The sequence below is a fragment of the Copadichromis virginalis genome, linkage group LG14 (assembly GCF_057382275.1).
Source record: "Copadichromis virginalis isolate Kocher_CV1m ecotype Utaka linkage group LG14, C_Virginalis_male_GT1.1, whole genome shotgun sequence".
NCBI lineage: Eukaryota > Metazoa > Chordata > Actinopteri > Cichliformes > Cichlidae > Copadichromis > Copadichromis virginalis.
This window is the reverse complement of record NC_140631.1, coordinates 23,665,506-23,686,221: the sequence shown is the minus strand read 5'-3', so window position 1 is coordinate 23,686,221 and position 20,716 is coordinate 23,665,506. Positions and strand designations below refer to the sequence as shown.

At 42.4% G+C, this 20,716-nt stretch overlaps 1 protein-coding gene across 4 annotated transcripts in view; it reads left to right on the top strand.

Annotated features, from left to right (window-relative positions):
• The window catches only part of elna (elastin a), a 58,453-nt gene that overhangs the window by 12,109 nt on the left and 25,628 nt on the right, over positions 1-20,716 (top strand). For all 4 annotated transcript variants that reach the window (XM_085430013.1, XM_085430012.1, XM_085430011.1 and 1 more), the window contains exons 2-9: positions 3,045-3,113; positions 4,503-4,550; positions 5,601-5,681; positions 5,888-5,914; positions 18,069-18,119; positions 18,202-18,252; positions 19,741-19,800; positions 20,099-20,167. In XM_085430013.1, coding sequence (XP_085286139.1) covers positions 3,045-3,113; positions 4,503-4,550; positions 5,601-5,681; positions 5,888-5,914; positions 18,069-18,119; positions 18,202-18,252; positions 19,741-19,800; positions 20,099-20,167 — 456 coding nt within the window. The remainder of the gene's footprint in view (positions 1-3,044; positions 3,114-4,502; positions 4,551-5,600; positions 5,682-5,887; positions 5,915-18,068; positions 18,120-18,201; positions 18,253-19,740; positions 19,801-20,098; positions 20,168-20,716) is intronic.

Here is a 20,716-nt window from a genome sequence, read left to right as displayed (position 1 = left end):
TGACATCTCTTGACAGGTTTCATTGCTTGTCTTCAGTCCCCCTGCCTCCAAAATGTGGCGTAAGGGTGATTCATATCTGGCAGGCCCTTAGACACCATGTTAGGTGAAAGTGGCGAATTATTATGTCTTTGCCTTTGTGGTGGGTGGAGTGATTGCTCTAAATGTTGCTCCTTTATGTTTCACTCAAAAGTGATGCAGCAATAGCTATTCCTGCTGGCAGGCTTAATTATTTAATGTGGTGAACCACACTGAGGCAAGCTCCATCTTCCATTATGAAGAGAAAACTAGAATTTTGTGCTTTAATCTTAACATCGTCTTCTGTGATTAGCATGCAAAATACCACAGGAAGTCTCAGGATCTCGTCCCCAGATAATGAACTTTGTACTTTGTTGATGACTAGCTTACTGACAAACCATTGACTAAGAGTCCCACAGCTGGACCACATTCAAGTCCAAAGTGAAACTGGTGACAAGTCAAAATTGCTGCCAGGGTTCCTGTGAGTGCATGTACATCATCACCCTCTTAATATGCACAGAGCACCCTACAGAAAAAAATACAGTCTGTGCACCCTATTTAGGTTGGAACAGTCACTAACATTTAACTGATACCAAGAAAGCTTATTTCTCCCTACACAGCAGCCAGTAATTTATTAATATTTTCTTTTCCCCTTCTTATTTATCCGAAGTTGTCACAACTTCTTCTGTTCCAGTGGAGATAACCTGTACCAAGAAGGTTTCTACACATAAAATTATATTTGTTATGATTACCTTTTAGCTTTTACTCTTAAAAAAAAAGGGGGAGAGGGGCTTTTGCGGGGCCACCAGTCTTCTTTTCTCAACACCATGCACGTCACAAACACCCAGAAAACTTGACTGTGCAGTCTAAATCCTGCTTGCTCTCCGAGTCAGTCTTGTCCTCCACACACATTCCAACACATTCCCATGACCTGGCTGAGTTCATGAGGAACATAAGCACATGATGATGGTGATGATTAAGAAAATCATGAAGAAATCTTCAAATTTATTGACGTAGGTCAGGGCACTTGGCAGAGGTCAGTTTGTGCCTTATTTGGATGCACGGTCTTGGTGAACCCGGTGCACTCTGTGGATGTGGTACAGTAGCACGACTGGATTCTAAGCAGGAGGAAAACTGGAGCAGACCCGCAGTCCGTCCTGCCTCACTTACAATGCCAGCACAGGAAATCCTCCTTTTGATTGCTAAATGAAGGCGCAAGATTGAGAACAATAACTGTGCGTCCACTGTGTAGTGCCTTGCACTTGAGCTCTATGCCATGGAGCCACGGGCATGGGCAAACTAATGGAGACTGACAAACATGTGCACTGCATTTCAAATTACTACAAAGCACTTTTTTGTTTCAGTCTGTAAGGCCAAACCTCAAGAAATGTGATCAGTCCAGCACTCTGATCCTTCCAGCGAGGATAAGTTAAGAGAGACCCTATCATTTGTCCTACACTGCAGACAACCACAGGGGTTATAAGACCTTTCTTGACGCATTACTTTTTGCCCAACACAACATTTTATCTCTTCATCATAAAAAATCGTGTTTATCCCTTAACTATCAGCACAGTTGCAAAGTATCCGAATGAGTGTGACACTATTGTCCATAGCTTCACTGCAAACCACTTACAGCTGCATCAGTACATTTAAATTAAAGATTTTCATACATAATTTGCTTGTAATTTAATAATCCAGCTGTGTGTTAAAAAATATCTTCTTCTTCCAGTCCAGGTGGTTCCTGCATCATCCTCTAGGACTGTGCACTTCACTAGTTCCCCCCACTGATTAGCACTGCTTTATTAGCCTCAGCTGCAAAACTGATAATAGTTGCACAAATCAAAAATATGTCACAGGTTGTTAGCGCTTTCTTCAATCTGGCGTACTCGATAAAATGCATGGGCTGGGTTTTTTGGTTTTGGTTTTGGTTTTGTTTTTTTGTGCCATGTGTGATGAACTTCGATTCATCCAGCTTGGACAGCAATACCTTGTAATGTTCCTCTTCTAATGGCCTCACCCAGTGGACGGAACCGAAAGCCCAGTTTTCAAAGTGTATTCTCTAATAAACACATGAACGCCTTTGACATGTGTTTTAAATTAAATTGCCTTCCAACACATATAAGAGCCATTAAACATAGTGGTCTTACAGCCACATTCTCTCATTTACATTGTGTTTTTGTGATATAAACCAGGTTTTCCCCTCAAAAAATATTACTTGTAATTTTGGCTTTAGCTCACCGGTCCCGTTGGATTTAGCTGTTAGTCCTCCCAGAACAACTGCAGTCATTTTTTTTAAGTCTCCATTTCTTTTTATTTCTCTTGTTGTTCCTTGCACACATGAGGCCACCATGTCTGGGATCCAGAACGACCATCTCAGGAGTTACTCACAGTTGCAGCCAAAAATCAGCCGAAAAATAAGGCTAGGGGATGCAGGTGGGGGTTGTGGGTATCCAGAGTGGTGCAGTAGGATTCAGAAAGAAAGTTTCCAACTGCAGTACCTCATCAGTATGAAAACGATTTGAATTTTCTCCTCATCAAAGTTATAGTTTCCCTTTCACTGTGGATTCGGCTGCAGCGGCTGTGTGCACGTTTCATTTAATTTCTGCAACCTGGGGCGGATGTGTATACCAAGGACGGATTCCATTTTTGCTTTATAATAATAATAATAATAATAATAATAATACATTTTATTTAAATAGCGCCTTTCAAAGCACCCAAGGACACTGTACAACAGATAAAAACTGGAAATATACACAATGATAAAAATAGAAGATAAAAGTTAAAACATACAGAAATTTAAGAATAGGCAATTTTAAACAGATGAGTTTTGAGGGTGGACTTAAAATGGGTCACAGATGATGGAAGTGTTTAAGAGTGTTTGTCCAATAAATGAGCTATTTGTTTAGAAATGCTATTAGAAGCAATGTGCTTTTTTAAAAAAAAAATGGCTGCATGCCCATATTTCTAGTTAGTGTCACATGTGTTTGTGATAGAAGATAACTTCTTGCTTTTTCTGATCTGTGCTCCAGGTGTGTATCTACCACCTGGTGCTGGGTTAGGACCAGGAGGCGGTGGAACAGGAACTGGATTCTTTCCAGGTAAAAGAGCATCCACCCAGTGTCTGCACAATTTAAAAACAAAAAAACATCCAGAACGCAGCCACTATAAACAAAGTCACTGTTTCTGTCAAAAGCATAAACTGGAAAGTCTGAAACTGAGTAAATATTTAACCCAAAAAGTCTTTCAAGGGTGAAAATGTGCATGTTTGTGACATGTAATCATCCTTTTCTTTTGTTGTATGTACTCAAAAATATACACTCATATGAAAAAGAAAGTTTTCACATGACTTCATGCAGTCCTGTCAAAGCACACTCTTACTGCCTCCAGAAGAATTAATAAGGTAAGGAGGAGCCAGGTGCTGCTAATCAAATGCGTATAATTAATCATGAGGAAGTGTGACCATTTCCAAAGGTTGCCTGAAGAAAGCGTCTTTTCTCTAAAATAAACATGACAGCATGGCTTAGGCTTGCAAAGCTGCATTTGAACAAACCACAAGATTTCAGGAACAATTTCCTTCGAGCCAAAGTAGAAATGCTTGGCCCTAACGCACAGCAGTGTCTGCTGAAAACCAAACACAGCATATCAAACACATCATACCACCGTGGTGCAGGGGGGATGATTTCGGTTTATTTTGTAGCCACAGGACTTGGGCACCTTGAAGTCACAGAGTCGACCCTGAACTCCTCTGTCTCAAAGTATTCTAGAGTCAGATGTGGGGCCATCTGTCAAACAGTTAAAGCTTAGCTCAAACTGGGTCATGCAACAGGACAGTGATCCCAAAAAATTTACAACAGAATGGTTGAAGCAGAAAAAAATTAAGGTGCTGCAATGACCCAGTCAAAATCCAGACCTCAACCTGACTGAAATGCTGTGGTGGAACCTTAATAGAGCCGCGCATAAACAAATGCCTGCAAACCTCAGTGAACTGAAGCAACCTTGTACAGGAGAGTGAGCCAAAATTCCTCTGCAACGATGTGAGGGGCTGATAAAGTCACACTGAAAATGATTACTTCAAGTTATTGCTGCTAAAGTTGGGTCTATAAGCTATCGAATCATGGGGCATACTCGATTTTTCACCAGACTGCACGGAGTCCTGTGCAAAACTTGACTGCATACAATCAATGTATAAGCACATGCATTCAGTGATTTATAACATATACCTTAATGTATGCATGTGCAGCATTGTCATTTCTGGAAAAGGAACACAGATTTTGAGCCTCACAAGCGGACTTATGTGACCGTGCTTCATCATGATATAAAAACTTATATGCAAGTATGTAGTAACCCTCAGAAGATGCCACAAGACACTCCTGGTGTCCTGAGAGAACTTATGACACAAGTCAGCTGGCATGATGATAAACTGTGATTTACCTTACTACATGTAGGCAAACCATAAATCAATAGTTGTATGACTGTTATTTTACTAGGGGCTGCTGGAGGGTTCCCTGCGGGCTATAAACCAGCTAAAGCTGCAGGTGAGTAGAAGAGATTTTTTGATTTATGACTTTTCCCCCCAAAAAAATAAAAATAACTTCTCAAGAATTGCATCTGGTTTATCATGAACCGGAGCATTCATGTCTCTGTCTGTGATGTGGACAAATTAAACAAAATTATATCATAAAAGTCTTCTTCAAATATGTATATTGGAAGAATTGTTTTTTAGCCTCATGGAGCTGTGCATGGATCAAGGCGATTTTATGATGAATTCAACTTGGTTTAACTCATTGTCTTCCAGCTACTGATTAATATTTATACATTTTTAATAAGCTTCAGCATCATCTAGGCCGCTCTTTGAAGAGAGTCTTTCATTCGGCTCAGCCTAAATCAGCGATATTTTCCATGTAAGTTTCTATAAATCGAGAAAGTAGTGTCATTGCAGGCACAGGTATTCAGTCTGATGATTATCATTTCACACATCAGCAGCAGATACTCACACACACAATTTTAGCAGCAGCTTTACACACCCTGTGTAGTGCCCTGGCAGGGCTTCAGCTCCCATTTGCTGAACAAGTTTGACCTTGTGCACCTTTTTCATTTTTTTGCTATATTTTATGCTAATGCTATTTGAGGGCTATGCGCACGTTAAGTTTACAACATTAAGCATGCAACAGTGTAACATTAGTTCCATAAGAAACAGACTGCAGTCCTTGAGACAAATTTCCCTGTCAACGCTCGGATTTGGTTCGGCCGGATCAAGGGGAAACAACTGGTGAGACTTCCTTATCACGCCACCACAAGCTAAGATTAATTAAATCCAAGGGATATTGCTGAGGCAGTAAAACAATGTGTTTGAGGGCTGACCGCTTTTAATAAGCCTGTTTGCTGGAAGGCATTATGAGTTTTCTCTTATATGGTCTTTAACAATGATTACCGTGATAATTAACAGCCATCTCCAAATGGTAACGATGAAGACAAAATGACGACATGACACGAGATCGTTACAGAAACAAACACAGCAGTGCGACCGTGATTAGCCTATCATTAATGTTGTCATCACTTTTGTCATCATCTGCTGTTTCTGTCAGGAGGTTATGCAGGAGGAGGTGGAGGCCGAGGCCTATTCGTGCCAGGGGCAGGTGGCCAGGTCATTGCAGGATTGCCAGCAGGTATGAAGCAACTGCGCTTAATTGATTTAGCTGTCGACCAGCAATGCACCTGCCTTTAGGAGCCGCTGTCATTACACATAATCAGGCAAAGCATTTCGGCATCTTAAGTCATAGCTGTCCGTTTGTGTTAAAACAGTTTAACAAATTATGTCACAATCAGATAATCACACAGTCCTCGCATATTATGTTTGCTTTGACTTCAACAGGACAAGGTGGAAAAGCCCCTAAACCAGGTAAGCTGGAACATTTTTTTAGTGTTATTGTGGTTTTTATTCTATCGTTTTACTGATATTAAAACAGACTCTGATTTTTACATGGAGCTAACACTAATCTACACTTTCACAAAATATTTTGAACCCACTATTTTTGCTCTGTTTCCACATGATGCAGTATTGCAATAACAAGGAGATTTTACACCATGTTGGACGGTCTTGAAAGGAAGGAACTCTAGTCACTCTATGGTCTGCATTACCTTTACCCACCCAGTCCTTAAAGAGACAGTCTATTGATCGGGTGTCAGCAGGTTGTCCTTATCAGCCCTGGGGTTTTTTGTGGTGGTGGGGTTGGCATCTCTCTGGGGAATCCTGACTGGGTGGGATCATACATACAGATTTCTCTACCTCTGCTGCATGAAAAGGATTAAGGAGTGATGATTGGCAGAGTGCAAACAGCTATCAACGCCTGCCAAGCAGTGGTGCCAGAGCACTGATTAATGTTATTGTAAAGCTGGACCCTCACAATATCTGGAAACCTCCGTGTTGAAATTTACCACAGCCCTTCTCTCCGATACTGTACAATAAATATTTTCCTTTGCTGTATTTTAGTCTGCACCGCATTGGTGCTCTAGTAAATTTAGCCATCATTTAATTTCCCCCAAGCACCGCTGATACAATCGCAGCCTACCTCTCTGTGTTTAGAAAGATAAGGGACCAAGCAATGGTTCTATAGTCCTGATAACACATGGAGCGGGGTCCCTCTGGAGTGCCACACCCTCACCCTCCAACCAGAGAAGCTGGAAAGCACTTTTGTGAAAATGACCTAATATCCAGCATTTGGTGGAAGTTGACTTTGGCCGGGCGCAGCAGAGCATTACTGGAGAAATATTGCGCTTTTGTGTGCATTTAAGACCCCTCTCTTCCTCACCGTGTACACGGCAGGAATTAAATTGGTGAGAAAAAGGGAAGTGAGAAATGTTTTAAAAAGCTCCTTTCGTGTTTGTTTTAGATCAGTGCTCCGCTCTGAATCCATACTAATCTTTGTTGTATGGAAAATACTCACAGTGCATTACTGGGGTTTAGCTAAGACGCTTTTTTTAAATGGAAAAGAAGACTTAAAGTCTCAGGGGAGCAGTAATATGTTCCGCTTCATGGCTGTTCACAAAGCTTTGAATGTTGGTTTCCATCAGAGCTGCTTTCAAAGTCAAGTCAAAAGTCAAAGTCAACTTTATTTGTCGATTCTGCCACATGTACAGGACATACAGAGAATAGAAATTGCGTTACTCTCAATCCCTAGATAAATAGCAAATGAACATTTAAATATATTTAAATATAAAAGTGATTAAAAATGCAAGTAAAATAATTAAAAAGTAAAAATTTAAATAAATACAATTTTACATATAACAAGAAAGCTATACAATATACAATATAATGGGTAAGTGACATTGAGTGTAAACCAGGCAGAGTAGTGCAAATAGGCAAATAGTGCAAATGGAGATTTAGTAATGTACGGTAAGAGAAAGTGTAACAACAAAGTCTTATGAGGTAATGGCAGTCCAATGCTCCACAAAGTGACTGGTAACTGGTGCAGGCCAGTGAGTGAGTCAGAGAGTGTGTGTGTTTGTGTGTGTGTGACAGAGTTCAGTGAGACCGTGGAGGAGAGAGGGGAGAGGGGGCAGAATCGGGAGGGAGTTAAGCTTCCTGACAGCCTGATGGATGAAGCTGTCCTTCAGCCTGCTGGTCCTGGCCTGGAGACGCCGCAGTCTCCTCCCCAACGGCAGCAGCTTGAAGAAGCTTTGCATTGGGTGCGTGGGATCAGCCGCTATGCAAAGGGCTTTTTTAGTGAGACGGGTGCTGTAAATGTCCTGGAGGGAGGGGAGAGAGACACCAATGATCCTCTCTGCAGCTCTCACTATGCGTTGGAGGGTTCTATGACAGGACGCATTGCAGGCTCCAAACCACACAGTGATGCAGCTCGACAGGATGCTCTCGATGGTGCCTCTGTAGAAAGTGTGCATGATGGGGGCTGGTGCTCCTGCTCTTCTTAGTTTGCGGAGAAAGAAGAGACGCTGCTGTGATTTCTTGGCCAGTGCTGTGGTGTTGTACGTCCAGGAGAGATCCTCTGTGATGTGCACACCCAAGAACTTGGTGCTGCTCACTCTCTCCACAGACGCTCCGTCAATGGTCAGAGGAGCATGTTGGGTGTGCATTCTCCTGAAGTCCACAACAATCTCCTTCGTCTTCTCCACATTCAGAGAGAGATTGTTGTCAGCACACCACGTGGCCAGGCGTCTCACCTCACTTCTGTAGTCAGTCTGATGGAAAGTCTTCCTTTCCATCAGAGGAATATTGCCTGAAGCCTTACAAGCATGAAGCCTCCATTAATACACAAATGTATATCTACAGTTCACCTGTAAGTAAGACTCACACAGCGGCAGGTAGAATCCATCCCATTGGTCAGTGTCTGCAGGCTTGTGCTGCAGAGAGAACATGCAACTATCACGTGAAAATTCACTGACATGTTTTTAGTTTTTCATTAATCTTCAATATTAAGAGCAGGATTGTCTTTCTAAGGACACACAAATGCAAACACTGGTCAGCTAATCTCAGATGCATGCTCACATAACAAGAGCTGCCATTCATTCTTCTGATGAAGTCAAGCAGTGACATTGCATTCCTCAGATATGCACCTTGCCTTTGCAGTAATGGAGAACAGCAGCTGGCTATGTGAGTAGCGTGACTGCAGTGAATTGCAGCGTAACTCATGCAAGACCTTGTAAATGTTACACTAATTGTGAAGTCTGTCAGCATCCAGCTCTGACAATACAATGAAAGGTGGAAGGAGGAACTTTCTCCTTATGAACAGCTGTTGGAGCCCTTTTCTTGTGCTGCCTCAAGCGAAGGTGGAATCAATACTCATAGCGTTATTGCTGAAACTTGGCTCTCGCCGACCAGCCTCTTGTCACTTTCAGGCAACGTGAACGCAGTTAACGAGAAACATAGAGGTTACTGTTTTTGCTGTTGGTGTAATTTCTTTGTACGATTACAATGGTCTGTTTTAGCTTGAGAAAAGATGTGTCTGTGTGGGAGAGCTGCAATGTGTTTACACTCAGCCTACCAGTGGACTCTCCAAGATTAATAAACACTGAAGATCATAGACAACATGTTGTCTGTCTTCATTTTCTAACGCTGTCAGAAGCTGACAAAAGCGAGCCTCGGCCTTTGAGCAATGAAAACGTATATGAGCCATTGGGATCTGTAAGCAATTTAACAGACTATAGATCTCATACAGCAGATGGATGAAATACTGCTCGTGTATAGCTTGTCTGTCGAAAGCATCAGTGGCAGTCGGGCTTTTATTAGTTTCTAGGCTCATAATGTTATAAAATAGGTATGTGTGAGCAAATAGCAACGACTAAAGGAAAAAACTAATGGCTGGCTGGCAGCAAGTCGCAAATCTGAAGAAATTAACATCTCAGGAGAAGACAAGTAGGCATCAGGTGTCACTTCTCTGTAAGAAAGTCCAACACTAGCTTTTAGGAAAGCTGTTGCTGAACAGTCTCTGTGCTATTCAGGACAGCTGAGTACACTGAGTTTCTGAGTAAGCTCTGCCAACTGCCATCCAACCACAAAGAAAGACGGAAATTGATATTGTGAGCCTGGTAATGTAAGCCCACTGCTCGGCTTAACCTTGTGATGCAACTGCAGTGTAGTACAACTCAGCATTACAACATGAAGTCTCCAAAAAGTCTTTGCGAAGGCGCAGCGGGATTTGTTGCGGAGCCGTTTATGAATAGATAAGCGTACTGGAAAAAACTGGCAGCTGAGTGTAAAGAGTCTCGCCTTTTCTGTGGCTCTTCCACTGAAACATGATGATGAAAAGTATTGGAAAATGTAGTCAAAAATCCTCCTCGGAAAATTTGAGATACATGTAACATTTTGGTCCACACAGAAACATGTCTCTGAGTTGTTTTGGCAGTCATATGGACCTGCGTGGCAGCAGGCCAGCAGAGAGTTGTGGCTGCTGATTGCAGAAAATACATGCAGGTGGTGGGCTTGAGTGTTCGCACCACTTTAGACTGTTTGTGAAAATCTGAAATAAATGAAGATATTCACTTTAATACCATCACTGGGGGAAAAAAAGCCCCTGTAATTCATAAGAAAACAGTTATTTCAACACACGCACTTCTTTTTTTTTTCACCTAAAAACTCAGAATTTCTTTTTTCAGTTAATCTTTCTAGGATTTAAAAAGCAGAAGTACACCTGCTTTTCTTTTCCTGCTCATCTTCTGGTTCATATCGCGGCCATTGTTTGAAGACGCACCAAGTGAACTTGTCTTCTTCAAAAGCAGGAAAGGCAGAGAAATTGAAGCGTGCAGTGGACACGGGGAGGACAGACGAGAGACAGGCTAAAGCAAGGAGAACGGAAAGGACCGATAACTCATGCGGACATGCCGTATATATGTCATACGCGTACACCACCTCTCACTGCCGCGCAGAGAATTATATGCGCATTCATTCGCATTGCACACATACCGAGAGAGCTCTGTGAGAGAAAGGAGACTGATAGATTGAGGTGAGGATTAAAGTGTTTAGCCAAAAGAAGATGAGCTCTGAGGATGTTTAGTCTCCTGGAGCACATGTGGCTTTCATTACCGCAGCTCAGACCTGTCCTCTGAGCTGTCAGAGACTGGAAGCATCTGCATGTGAATATGCATGACTATGATTGTATGTAAATATGTTTATCATCTTCATATGTGCGCAATTACGAGAGCGACCGCATGTATGCGCGCCGACACAAACACACACAAATAGCGAATATGTATTCTGACATCGGTTTGGAGGCATTCGGCATCCCTTTCAGCACATAATAGACACACTTGTTTATGCAGGAAAAATGTGAATTATGGACTTTTCTCTATTCTTACTCAACTATCTTTCCTCTTAGTCCATTTAATCTGCCCTCCACCGGCTCTCTGCGTCAAGCGTTCAAGATCTTGGAAAATAAACTGTCTGCAACGGAAACTTTCTGATATCACCCCCACACTGGACTCAGCCCACCCAATATGCACACAGCCAACACGGCTTATTTGTTCGCATTGCAAATGCCTGTTGTCTCCCAGACAATTTTTCTTGGATTACGTCACCAATTGTTGATGTCCTCCCGAATTCATCTCAAGAATTACATTTATATTGGATTAAAGCTTGATAAGAAGCTCTTTATTAGTTTTCATTGGTGCCTAATCAGTCAGGCGTTCCACACATCACTGTTTCTAACTGTGGTATTTCCCCACATGCAATTATAAAGTACTTTCTCTCTGCTTTAGTAATATCTCCTCAGGCCCTCACTGGTCAGTTTTGTATTTTGTTTGCACGGTTATTTTCCTGGGAACGTTACTACCGATGCATCTTGTCCGTCTCCGCTTTGTTGGTTGAGCAACTGTCCCATGACGATACTTCTCACAACCTCTTCTGACGCTCCCTTTGACAGCAGGTCGGCAACATGCAACTGTACTTGTCCATCTGGCTGCACAGCCAAAGCGTTATTTATGTAGTGATAGAGAAATTTCTTTCTGTTGTTTTAGTAAGAGCTTATGAAGACAGGGTGAAGTCTGTGAGAGCCGAGGGCCTGTTTAGTAGATTTGTTTAAGAGTAAGCATTTACAGCGCTGTTGCTGTGAATTGGGTTTGAAGAATTTAAAGGGCCATTAAGAGGAGATTATTTGTTTGGAAAGTTTACTGTATGCATTCCAGTCTTGGTGGGTATAAAGGATCATGCATCACACGGCATCATCAAAAGAGTGGCGGGTGATTGATACATACACAGCTCACGTCTATGCTCAGGTCTGATGCAGGGCCTTAAAAATGTTGTGACTCCACATGTGTCATTTTAAAAAAAGTCACTGCAAAAGTGTTCTGGTGCTGATGTCTTGTCCTCCCAGTGCAGGTTTGCTCATTCATTAAAGTGCTCCTAATTTCAAATAATGGGAGTCGCAGAAATTATCTCACCCCTGTGAAATGTCACTCTTGGATTTCTCAATCAGGCCCAGTGCCGGGCTTGAGTAACCTGGGATGATAAATGGGTTCTGAATGACTTCAGCTTTGGCCCTTGAGGCTTCGTAGGTATCCTAACGCATTAGTTCATGCAGCAATGCCTCTGCATATTTGTAACGTGCTATTTAGTAAACAGCTTTCCCACCGTCAGTGACAGTTTATCTTCCTTTGCTTGCTTTCCTTTGTAGAGTATCCCATACAGTTTGTCATAATGAAATGCCTCTCGTGGCTGAGCGGTGATAGCAGCCTTTTTCATAACGACAGAGGAACTTGGAAAATGCTTTTAAGGCTGACTCGAGGAATCCATCGTCAATGTTTTAATTTGCATGTTATGAGCCGAGCCGACCTGTTGAGCACTAGCCTCCCCTCTCGGCCCTCTGTTGTCAGAAAAGCATTCAGTGGAATGGCAGTTAGATGCATATGTGGACCATCTGGGAGAGGAAACGCACTTGGCCAACTTTACATACCATGGCCACAGGCTGCATTTGTTGACTGATTTTCTTACACCATGCATAATTTGCACAATTGAACCTCCCTGCACATGGAACCCACTGATCACAAATGAGCTTTTTTTTTTTCCCCCTAAAACTTCATCCTCTCCGAGCACATGTACTCCGTGCTTTGCTGCTCGATCTAATGCCTGTGGTTTGTTTCTGCCTTGTCTGCATGTCTTTACAGTACATTCTGGGAGTGTGTGTGTGTGTGCCAAGCTACAAAATGAGCAATGGTATGAGCTCTGAGTTAGAGATACTCTTCAGACACATTCAGGGGCTTAGTGTTGGCAGAGCAACTGTGACATTCCTTTAGAAGTGGATAAAAAGGAGAAGAGCGGAGCCTCTCCACTCACACACAAACAAGGAAGCAGGAGACATGTCAGGTCAACTTGAAAGCCTATAGCGTAGCGTGTTCTGCTCTATATGACTCTAGTATAAACAATTACATCAGAGGCTCAGTGGATATTGTGTAATGCGTGGAGTCGAAAATTAACATGGTGTAAATTAAGACATGGGAATAATGGTCTTTTGGACAGATGTGCTTGAAATAATGCGTGTTTGCAGAGGTGAGAGGCTTGAAAAGACTCGTGCTGGTGGGTTCAGACTGCCGCAGACGTCAGTGGGCATGGCAGCCTGGTTTGGCACAGCGATGCTGCTTTAAATCCAAAGAAAGTGTAATGGTGACTTTTACAGTTGCCCTTAATTTGAAGCCGTTCGCAAGAGTTGCTCAGCGCCCAAGTGTGTGGGTTTGTGAGGCTCTCCAAAGATACCCAAAGTTTTTCTTGCACTGTAGGTGCCCACTGCCAAATATCCCCTTTTAATTTTTTAGTATGATGCAAAGCTCCCTTATAAAAGTGAATAATTGCCACTCGTACCAACTTACTGACACGTAACACTGATCTCAACCTGGATGGTGTGAGAGTGTGCTTGCACACGGTAACAGCAAGCACAGATGTCAGAGAACAAGACAATAACAAGACCTTTTCCCTGTTTGTCTGTAGGATTTTTGACAGTTTTGCACTTGGGGTCATTTGGCAGAGAGGCAGGATCAGGCTTTGGGACCTCTCATTGATCGTGTCAATGACTCCATGGAAAAGGAAAAGCAAAAACAATATAAGGCTTCCCGCCAAAGTCGGCAAGCTCACATCAGCCAGCGAGGGAAAGACTTTGTGTGTAGCGGTGTGACTGTGTGAATACTTAATTAGTCCAACATGTGACTCGTCCTGCCTCTCACAGCACCGCATGTCCGTGACTGACAGCACAACCAAATCTTGAGGTGACCAAGAGCAGGGGAGGTCAAAATTGAGGGAGGGGGGAAGAAGAGGAAGCAAAGGGGGAGCTTCAGTGTGTCCACATGTCTCACGCGATCTGGAATCACCATCGCACGTCACGTGACTCTTGCTTCCATTCAGCTTGTCCTGCGTCACCTTGTAAGAATGCAACTTATCCACCAACTTGGAAGCAAAACTGTGTGATAATTTGATACTGATAAAAATCTGCTGTCATGACAGTGAAGGACAAAATGATGGGCTTAACTTTCAAAGTGAAAATTTATATGGGACCACAGCTGAACAGCAGAATCTGCCTGTCAGTCACAGTAAAGCACTGAGTCCCCTGGGCTCTTGAAGAGGAAGTTTATCTTCATAAAGATTTTCCATCACATTACAGAAAATTACAGCATTTGTATTATGCTGTAGCACGTCTTTGTGCTTCTTGCAGCTACTCTACTCTTCACATGTTTGTTTGATTAGCCATTTTTTGCATACCAGCACTGGCTTCCAAGTCAGATAACAGTATTAAAGATGTGTATGAGTTACAGTACAATAACCTCCCCTTGTGAATTAACCACTTGTTCTTATGAAGCTTCCCTGATTAAATATGACCTGAAACCAAGAATACAATGAGAAACAAGTCCCAAAAATTTCCTGGACATTCCAGTGCTCCAGCTCCGAAGTCTGCTCTCCTCGCGTCTGCCGTCAGTTACAGTGGATCTCTGCCATGGAATTCTTTGCTCTCTTAAATTAAACCCTTCGCCAGACCCAGCTGGTTCACAAAGCAGAGAGCGAGAGAGAATGAGAGGGGAGAAAGGGGGAGGAAAATGGAGGGGATGGAAAGGAGCGAGCAAATATTTCTCTCGCTTCTCATGTTTGGCTTTCTCCATTTGCTGCTATTAACACCTCATGTCTGGTCTGCACAAGCCCTTAGACACCAACTGGAGAGGAAAGAGTGAGAGGAAAGAGACAAGGATGGTTAAACCGACAGAGGAACGGTAACAGAAAAAGACTGTGCGCCGAAAATATTGTTTTGATTAATGTCTCTTGTATTCCTCTGGTCCCGAAACAGAGAATTACCTTACCTAACCCCAACGGAGAATGAGCAAGACGTTTCAGTGCAGAGATTGAAACCAGATATTTCTGTTCACACTGGCTCACATCCATCACTTGTTCTGGACTTGTGTTTGAGAACATGACTGGTGACTGAAAGTACTAGCCACACTGTCTGGCCAGTTTTAATCCAGCGTAAGTCTTCGGTTTAAATAGCTATCTGCAGGAGGCATGGCTGCCTGTCCTTCGTCACGTTTTCATTCCATTGAAAAACAAGATTCCCTCTTCTTTGCCGGAGAAGCTTTAAACTCATGTACCCACAGTGAAATCATTTTTAAACAAGCGACGGCAAATTAATCACCCACCATTGCTAGGCAATGCTCAATTATTCATAACCGCAGCACAGCAGATTTCACCTCAACAACCTGTTTGTGCACTTGCCACTTCACAGCTCAGAGCCAGGGGTCTTTTCTCAATGGAAACTGGCTGGCAAACAGTGTTTCTGTCACATTTCTTTTTTTCAAGGTATCTAAATGGAGGAAACTTTGATGCACTGCTGCGCCGCATCACTTACCTTCCAGTTTACTTGGCCCCCAGTCCTCCCTCCTGTGTTGTATTGGGTTTCTGTGCCGTTTAGAGCACAGGCCTTCTTTGGGTTCTTTTGTCTAAGGTCCAAATGCAATTGGGGTTTCAAGTAGTCTCTCGAGCTTTTTATTACGACTCGAGAGTCACTGAGAAAATTCAGAGCTGTATTAATGTACAGAAGTCCTTCAGCTTGACAGTAATCAGCCAAATATTTGGAGCGGCACCAAAGAAAAATGATGATTTGATATCAGGGTAACGGTGCAGGCTTTCCAAGTGTGCAGACCATGACAGCAAACAGCAATGGTGTGGACTCCCGCTAATGCGTGAGCTAAGTCGGGTCTATTTGTGTGAGCTGACGTGCTGTAATAGTAGTAGTCCAACAAAAGCCTGCTTGTTTGGACTCACAAGATGGTGTAAATATAGCTAAACAGAGGGCTTTTGTACAAAACCCTCCATCTCCCAAAGACACAATCAGTGGATGAATGCCAAACTGCCAAAAGTCCAGATTTTGTTAGCGTGTCCTCTCTCTTTGAGCTCAAACATACACAACCTCCAGGGTAGCTTTTTTAAAACTGTAAAGCATTGTATTTTCCTACGCTCCAGTGATGTCAGAATTACAGAAAACGAAGCGTTTCTTCTTTTCTTTCTTCTCTAAACTTTGCCTCTGCCCAAGGCCTGCACTCATACCCTCTCGCTCACACACACACACACACACACACACACACACACACACACACACACACACACACACACACACTCAGAAGTATTCTGTGTGTCTGGATTGTGTCTCATGATCTCAATCAGACAGTTGAGCTCAACCTGGCAGATGCTGGACAACCTTTAAAACCGCTGCCAGGTTGGCCTGTGCATGTGCGAGCACAGGTGGGCCAGATGATGGATGAATAAGCTAAAAACCTCCAGGGTCCTACCTGTCTTCACTCTTTTCAAGTCTTTGGTCCCCACTAACATGCGAAAGCCTCCTCTTGCTGTAATCTCACACCTACAAACATGCCTCAGATTGGCCAGTGAGACAGTCCAGTGCTCTTAGTGTAAAGGAACACATCAAACCAGACCTTTAACGCTTCCATTTTTATGCCAGTTCTTTAACATTTCTGGTGTGCATTGCTTACTGATAAGCTCGAGACAAATAATTCCTCGTGTCAGCCGAAGACACATTGGGAAAAGGAAAGCCCAGGATCAGAGAGATTTATATAAGAATTGATTACTTCGAGGTGTGGCTGGGGATGGTTGAGCAATCGAGGGGAATCAAGCTGAAAGCGTTGAAGGAGATGAATTATCACAAGGACGCTCAGCTTAGCCTTTGGACTCATATTGCATGCTAAGTCTAGTTGCCAAACCCTTTGCAAGGCCGATGCCCACATTTGTTTTGACTCAGTCATGAAACTTTACTCTCCATCTTCCCCTCTGTCTCTCGCTGCACCCCGCGGCTTGCTGGACCGACACCAGACCTCCCGCCCTCCACTCCGAATCTCGCCTTCTCTCCCCCCTCACTCAGCTCATTTCCCATGCTTACTCGTTCTCACCCCGAGATTATTTTTTGGCATACAAGCGTTGATGAAAATAAATTCCTCGGTCGACTAGCCCATTGGCAGCATCCAAATTTCTTCTGGTTTCGAAAACAGTCATTACTCCGACCTGTTTGTCTCTGATAAAAGAATTTGGTTAACTCACAGCTTCTTTTAATTCAACTCTGTGAAATACAGCTCTGACATTAATGTTCCTAACATGTTTTAAAACATCCATTCCCATATGTTAACGCCAAGTAATAGGCATTTATCACTTTGGCAGTTGTCTGGAGATACTTAAGTTCAACATAATGCATCTAGATGTGTATAAAATTACACCATCTTGAGGGGTTTTTTTCTTCTTCTTCTTTCTGTTTAAATTATAGCATGTTTTGTATCTTAAGAAATCTAACATATAAAGTTAAGCAGGGATTTTATAATCTATTAAATTACCTTTTTTCCCAATGATTTAAAGCCACTAAATTCAAGCAATCTAAACCTTTGTCTGACTGTACTTTCCAGTGTTGAATTTTCTAAATATGCTTTCTTAAGAGTCAGAGCTAAGGCAAAGCAGAATCTGTTTTCTGGAGCTTTTTTAATACTAATCTAGTCTCTTATGATCAATAGGCAGGTGGCGAGCATTTTTTCTTTTGCTCTTTCCCCACGTTCTTCTCACATTGTTTGTTCCTGTCTGCTCGCAGGGATGTGGCTTTATTCATGTGTCAAGTGAAGCCAAAAAGATTAGTTTGGGTATTTAGGGGCTCAAAAAGTGCAGACTGCTCCATCCAGTGTTTAGAATTAAACATAACCAGATAGGGAACCAATTTTTTTTATGGTATTTCTCTCATGCGTTTTAGCCAGTTGGGGTCAGCTTTATCCCATGTACCCAAAGTAAAGTCCTTGGCTCTAAAAACATACACACAAGTGTTTTCAATCAGATTTAATTGGGCACACATGACATTATATCTTATGCCATGACATTTATTTTTTTTACTGTATGGTGCGCTGTACTCACAGGTCTTGGAAAATGTTTGAGTGATGGCTTATTTTTCTTTAGGAGTAACTACTGCTGGGTAAACCACATCTAACTCATTATAGCCACATTGAAAGAAAACTGTGTGCTTTTCTTTAATTTGTTATCATCTACACACTTCAGTCCGTTTGTGAACTGTCACTTTTTTATCATCCAGGATATGGAAATCTAGGAGGTGGCGGCCTGGGGCCTGGAGGCTATGGAGGAGGTGAGCTGAAACTAGAACAGCTATGTGTATGTTAAACACAGGGGCAAAAACTCACTAACCTTTAACCTCTTGTGTCGCTTAGGTGGCTATGGGGGCTACTATCCGGGAGCTGGATCAAAGGCTGCTAAAAGCGGTAAAATGCAGGGCAGAAAATGTCTTGGTAGAAATGTAACATCGGCGGCTAATAAAAGAGTGACGGCATCAGCGAACAATTTTTCCTTGATTTCTCATTAAGTGCAGTGGAAACTGGAGGTTCATCAGATATGATTATGGGATATTGGCTGTTGGAACGAGACACCGTTTATGTTTCAATTACTTGTTTTGATTACTGAAGCGATATTATGCTTCTTTTGAAATTCAGTCCTGATATCTGAGGTCTAAAAATGCCTCAGGACTTTAAGGTCTGAAGTAACTTCCAGGATTACAGTGAGACATTCCTGCAGAGGTGGAATGAGCTTGTCTGCCATGTGAAAGCTTGTTGTTAAACAGAAACATTGCCTCCCTCTTATGTTCAATCTGTTTTGGTTTGGATAATTGTAAACTGACATTACCGATGTCACTGTAATCTGTTAGGTTCTGTCCACTAAACAAAAAAACAACACGCATTCACAGATGAGGCTCCTGCATGGATCTGAAGTGCATCTGAAGTTCTGGTTGTCCTGCTCACAGGTGCAGGAGGCAAACTCATGTTTTGGCCCGTTGACAGACTACTGTACAGACCAGACTGACACTGACTGAAGCGTTTTGCTCTCTGAAAGATCTGCATGCTCAAATGTTAGGAGAAAGCCAAAGTGAATGTTTCACATTAATGGTAACTCGGCATGGAAACACAGTTTGGCAAACATGCGTACATTTTTAGCATGTACTTGCAAACCTTAGACAGTGTGAACCTCAGCAGAGCCTGGCCTGACCTGAAAGTCTGTGCTGTATTCAGACACATGAAGTCAAGAGGGCTCAATCATGGCCAAGACTTGACTATGGCACAGAGCCTACCGTTAAGTATTGATTGGCAATGGCAAGAATCAGTCTGTATTGTTTTCATGACACTGAAAATAACAGGTCCTTCCTCTGAAAGAGCACAGATAAAACAAAACATTCCCTTGCCAGAGTTTGCCTCACCAGTTCCCCCAGAACGCATACTTACAGGCAGTGCGCAATGTCTGTCCAATAAAGTGTGTGGACTTTAAGATAAAAAAAAAATTAACCAAATAAACCATTGTGTTTTATCCAGCTGCCAAGCTCCCTTGAAAGTGAAGCTGACAGCTCATTTCCTGCAGGAGGGGTTAGCCAGCGAAATGAGGCATTTGATGAAGTGAGGAAAATGCCATGCATGCTGGCTGCCGTTTCTGATTAAAGCAAAAGTCAAAAGCCATGTTGCTTTTGGTCACGGGGGTGATGATAAACTGCAAGGCCCAGATTAGCTGCTCTCATTACCGCTGACCAGCAAGCGGACCTGCCACAAGCCACAAAGCGACTCATTGCTCATCTTTAGTGGCACAGGGCCCTCTAGTGGTGTTGGGATGTACAACTGTACAGTGGTACAAAGCATCTTATTGGTGTCAAAGACTAACACTGAACTGAACGTGACTTCAAATGTATGTTTATGTCTGCATATGAACAGGGGTTGGAGGAGGAGGAGGTCCTGGAGTCACTGGAACTGGACCTGGACTGCCTGGTGGAGGCAAGGCACACACCTAATATCATTTTCCACCTTTTCTAATTTTTTTTTCATTTTATTTTAGCTCTGATTTCTCGAGTAAAATTGAAAGCCAGTCTTACTTTTGTTAGGTACTCACTAGAATAGATTGTATATAATACATTTTCTAATATATAATAGTAAGAAAGAAAGGAGTCATCTGTGTGAAGGGGCAGAAATCCCAGTTTGGCCAGGATGTGTGTGTTCTGGACACTGTGTCTTTTTCACACTCCTTTCTTTAAGCAAAATAATATTATGGCTTCTTTTCTTTATTTTTTTTCAGCACCTGTTATTCCTCAGACCGGCCTTCCTGGAGGTGGTGGCGCAGGAAAAAAAGCTGCCAAAGTGCCAGGTTTTGTAGACTCAACAATAAACTCAGAGTGAAGACAGACAGGATGCAGCCCACCAGGCAGTGCAGCCACATCAAAAATATTTACCAACAAAACATATAAATCTGCAAAAAAAACCCAGAAAAGCTTATATAGACAGTAGTGTGCAAAAGTCTTGCGTTACCACTCGTTTCTTTATATTTTGCTAATAAAATGTGAAACATGCGCAGTAATTTATTAAAACATGTCCAAACATACATGAAAATACAGGATATAGCGTAAAAACACAGAGATCTTGAAAGTCAGTTGTGGTATGTCCAGCTTTATACTTTGGCACAGCCTGAACTCTTAGTCAAAATTTCTTGTAATTTCTTGTAATTTAAAAGTAACCTTCAGAAATAGTTCTGAAGGACATTCAGAGCTCTCCTCTGGATGTTGGCTCGCTTTTGTTCCATTCTCTGCCAAGATGATTAATGTTAAATAATGTTGAGGTTTGGGCTCTGAGAAGCCAATCCATGACTGATAATACTTCATTATTTGTTTTTCTATTCACATATGCTTCTCCTGCCTTA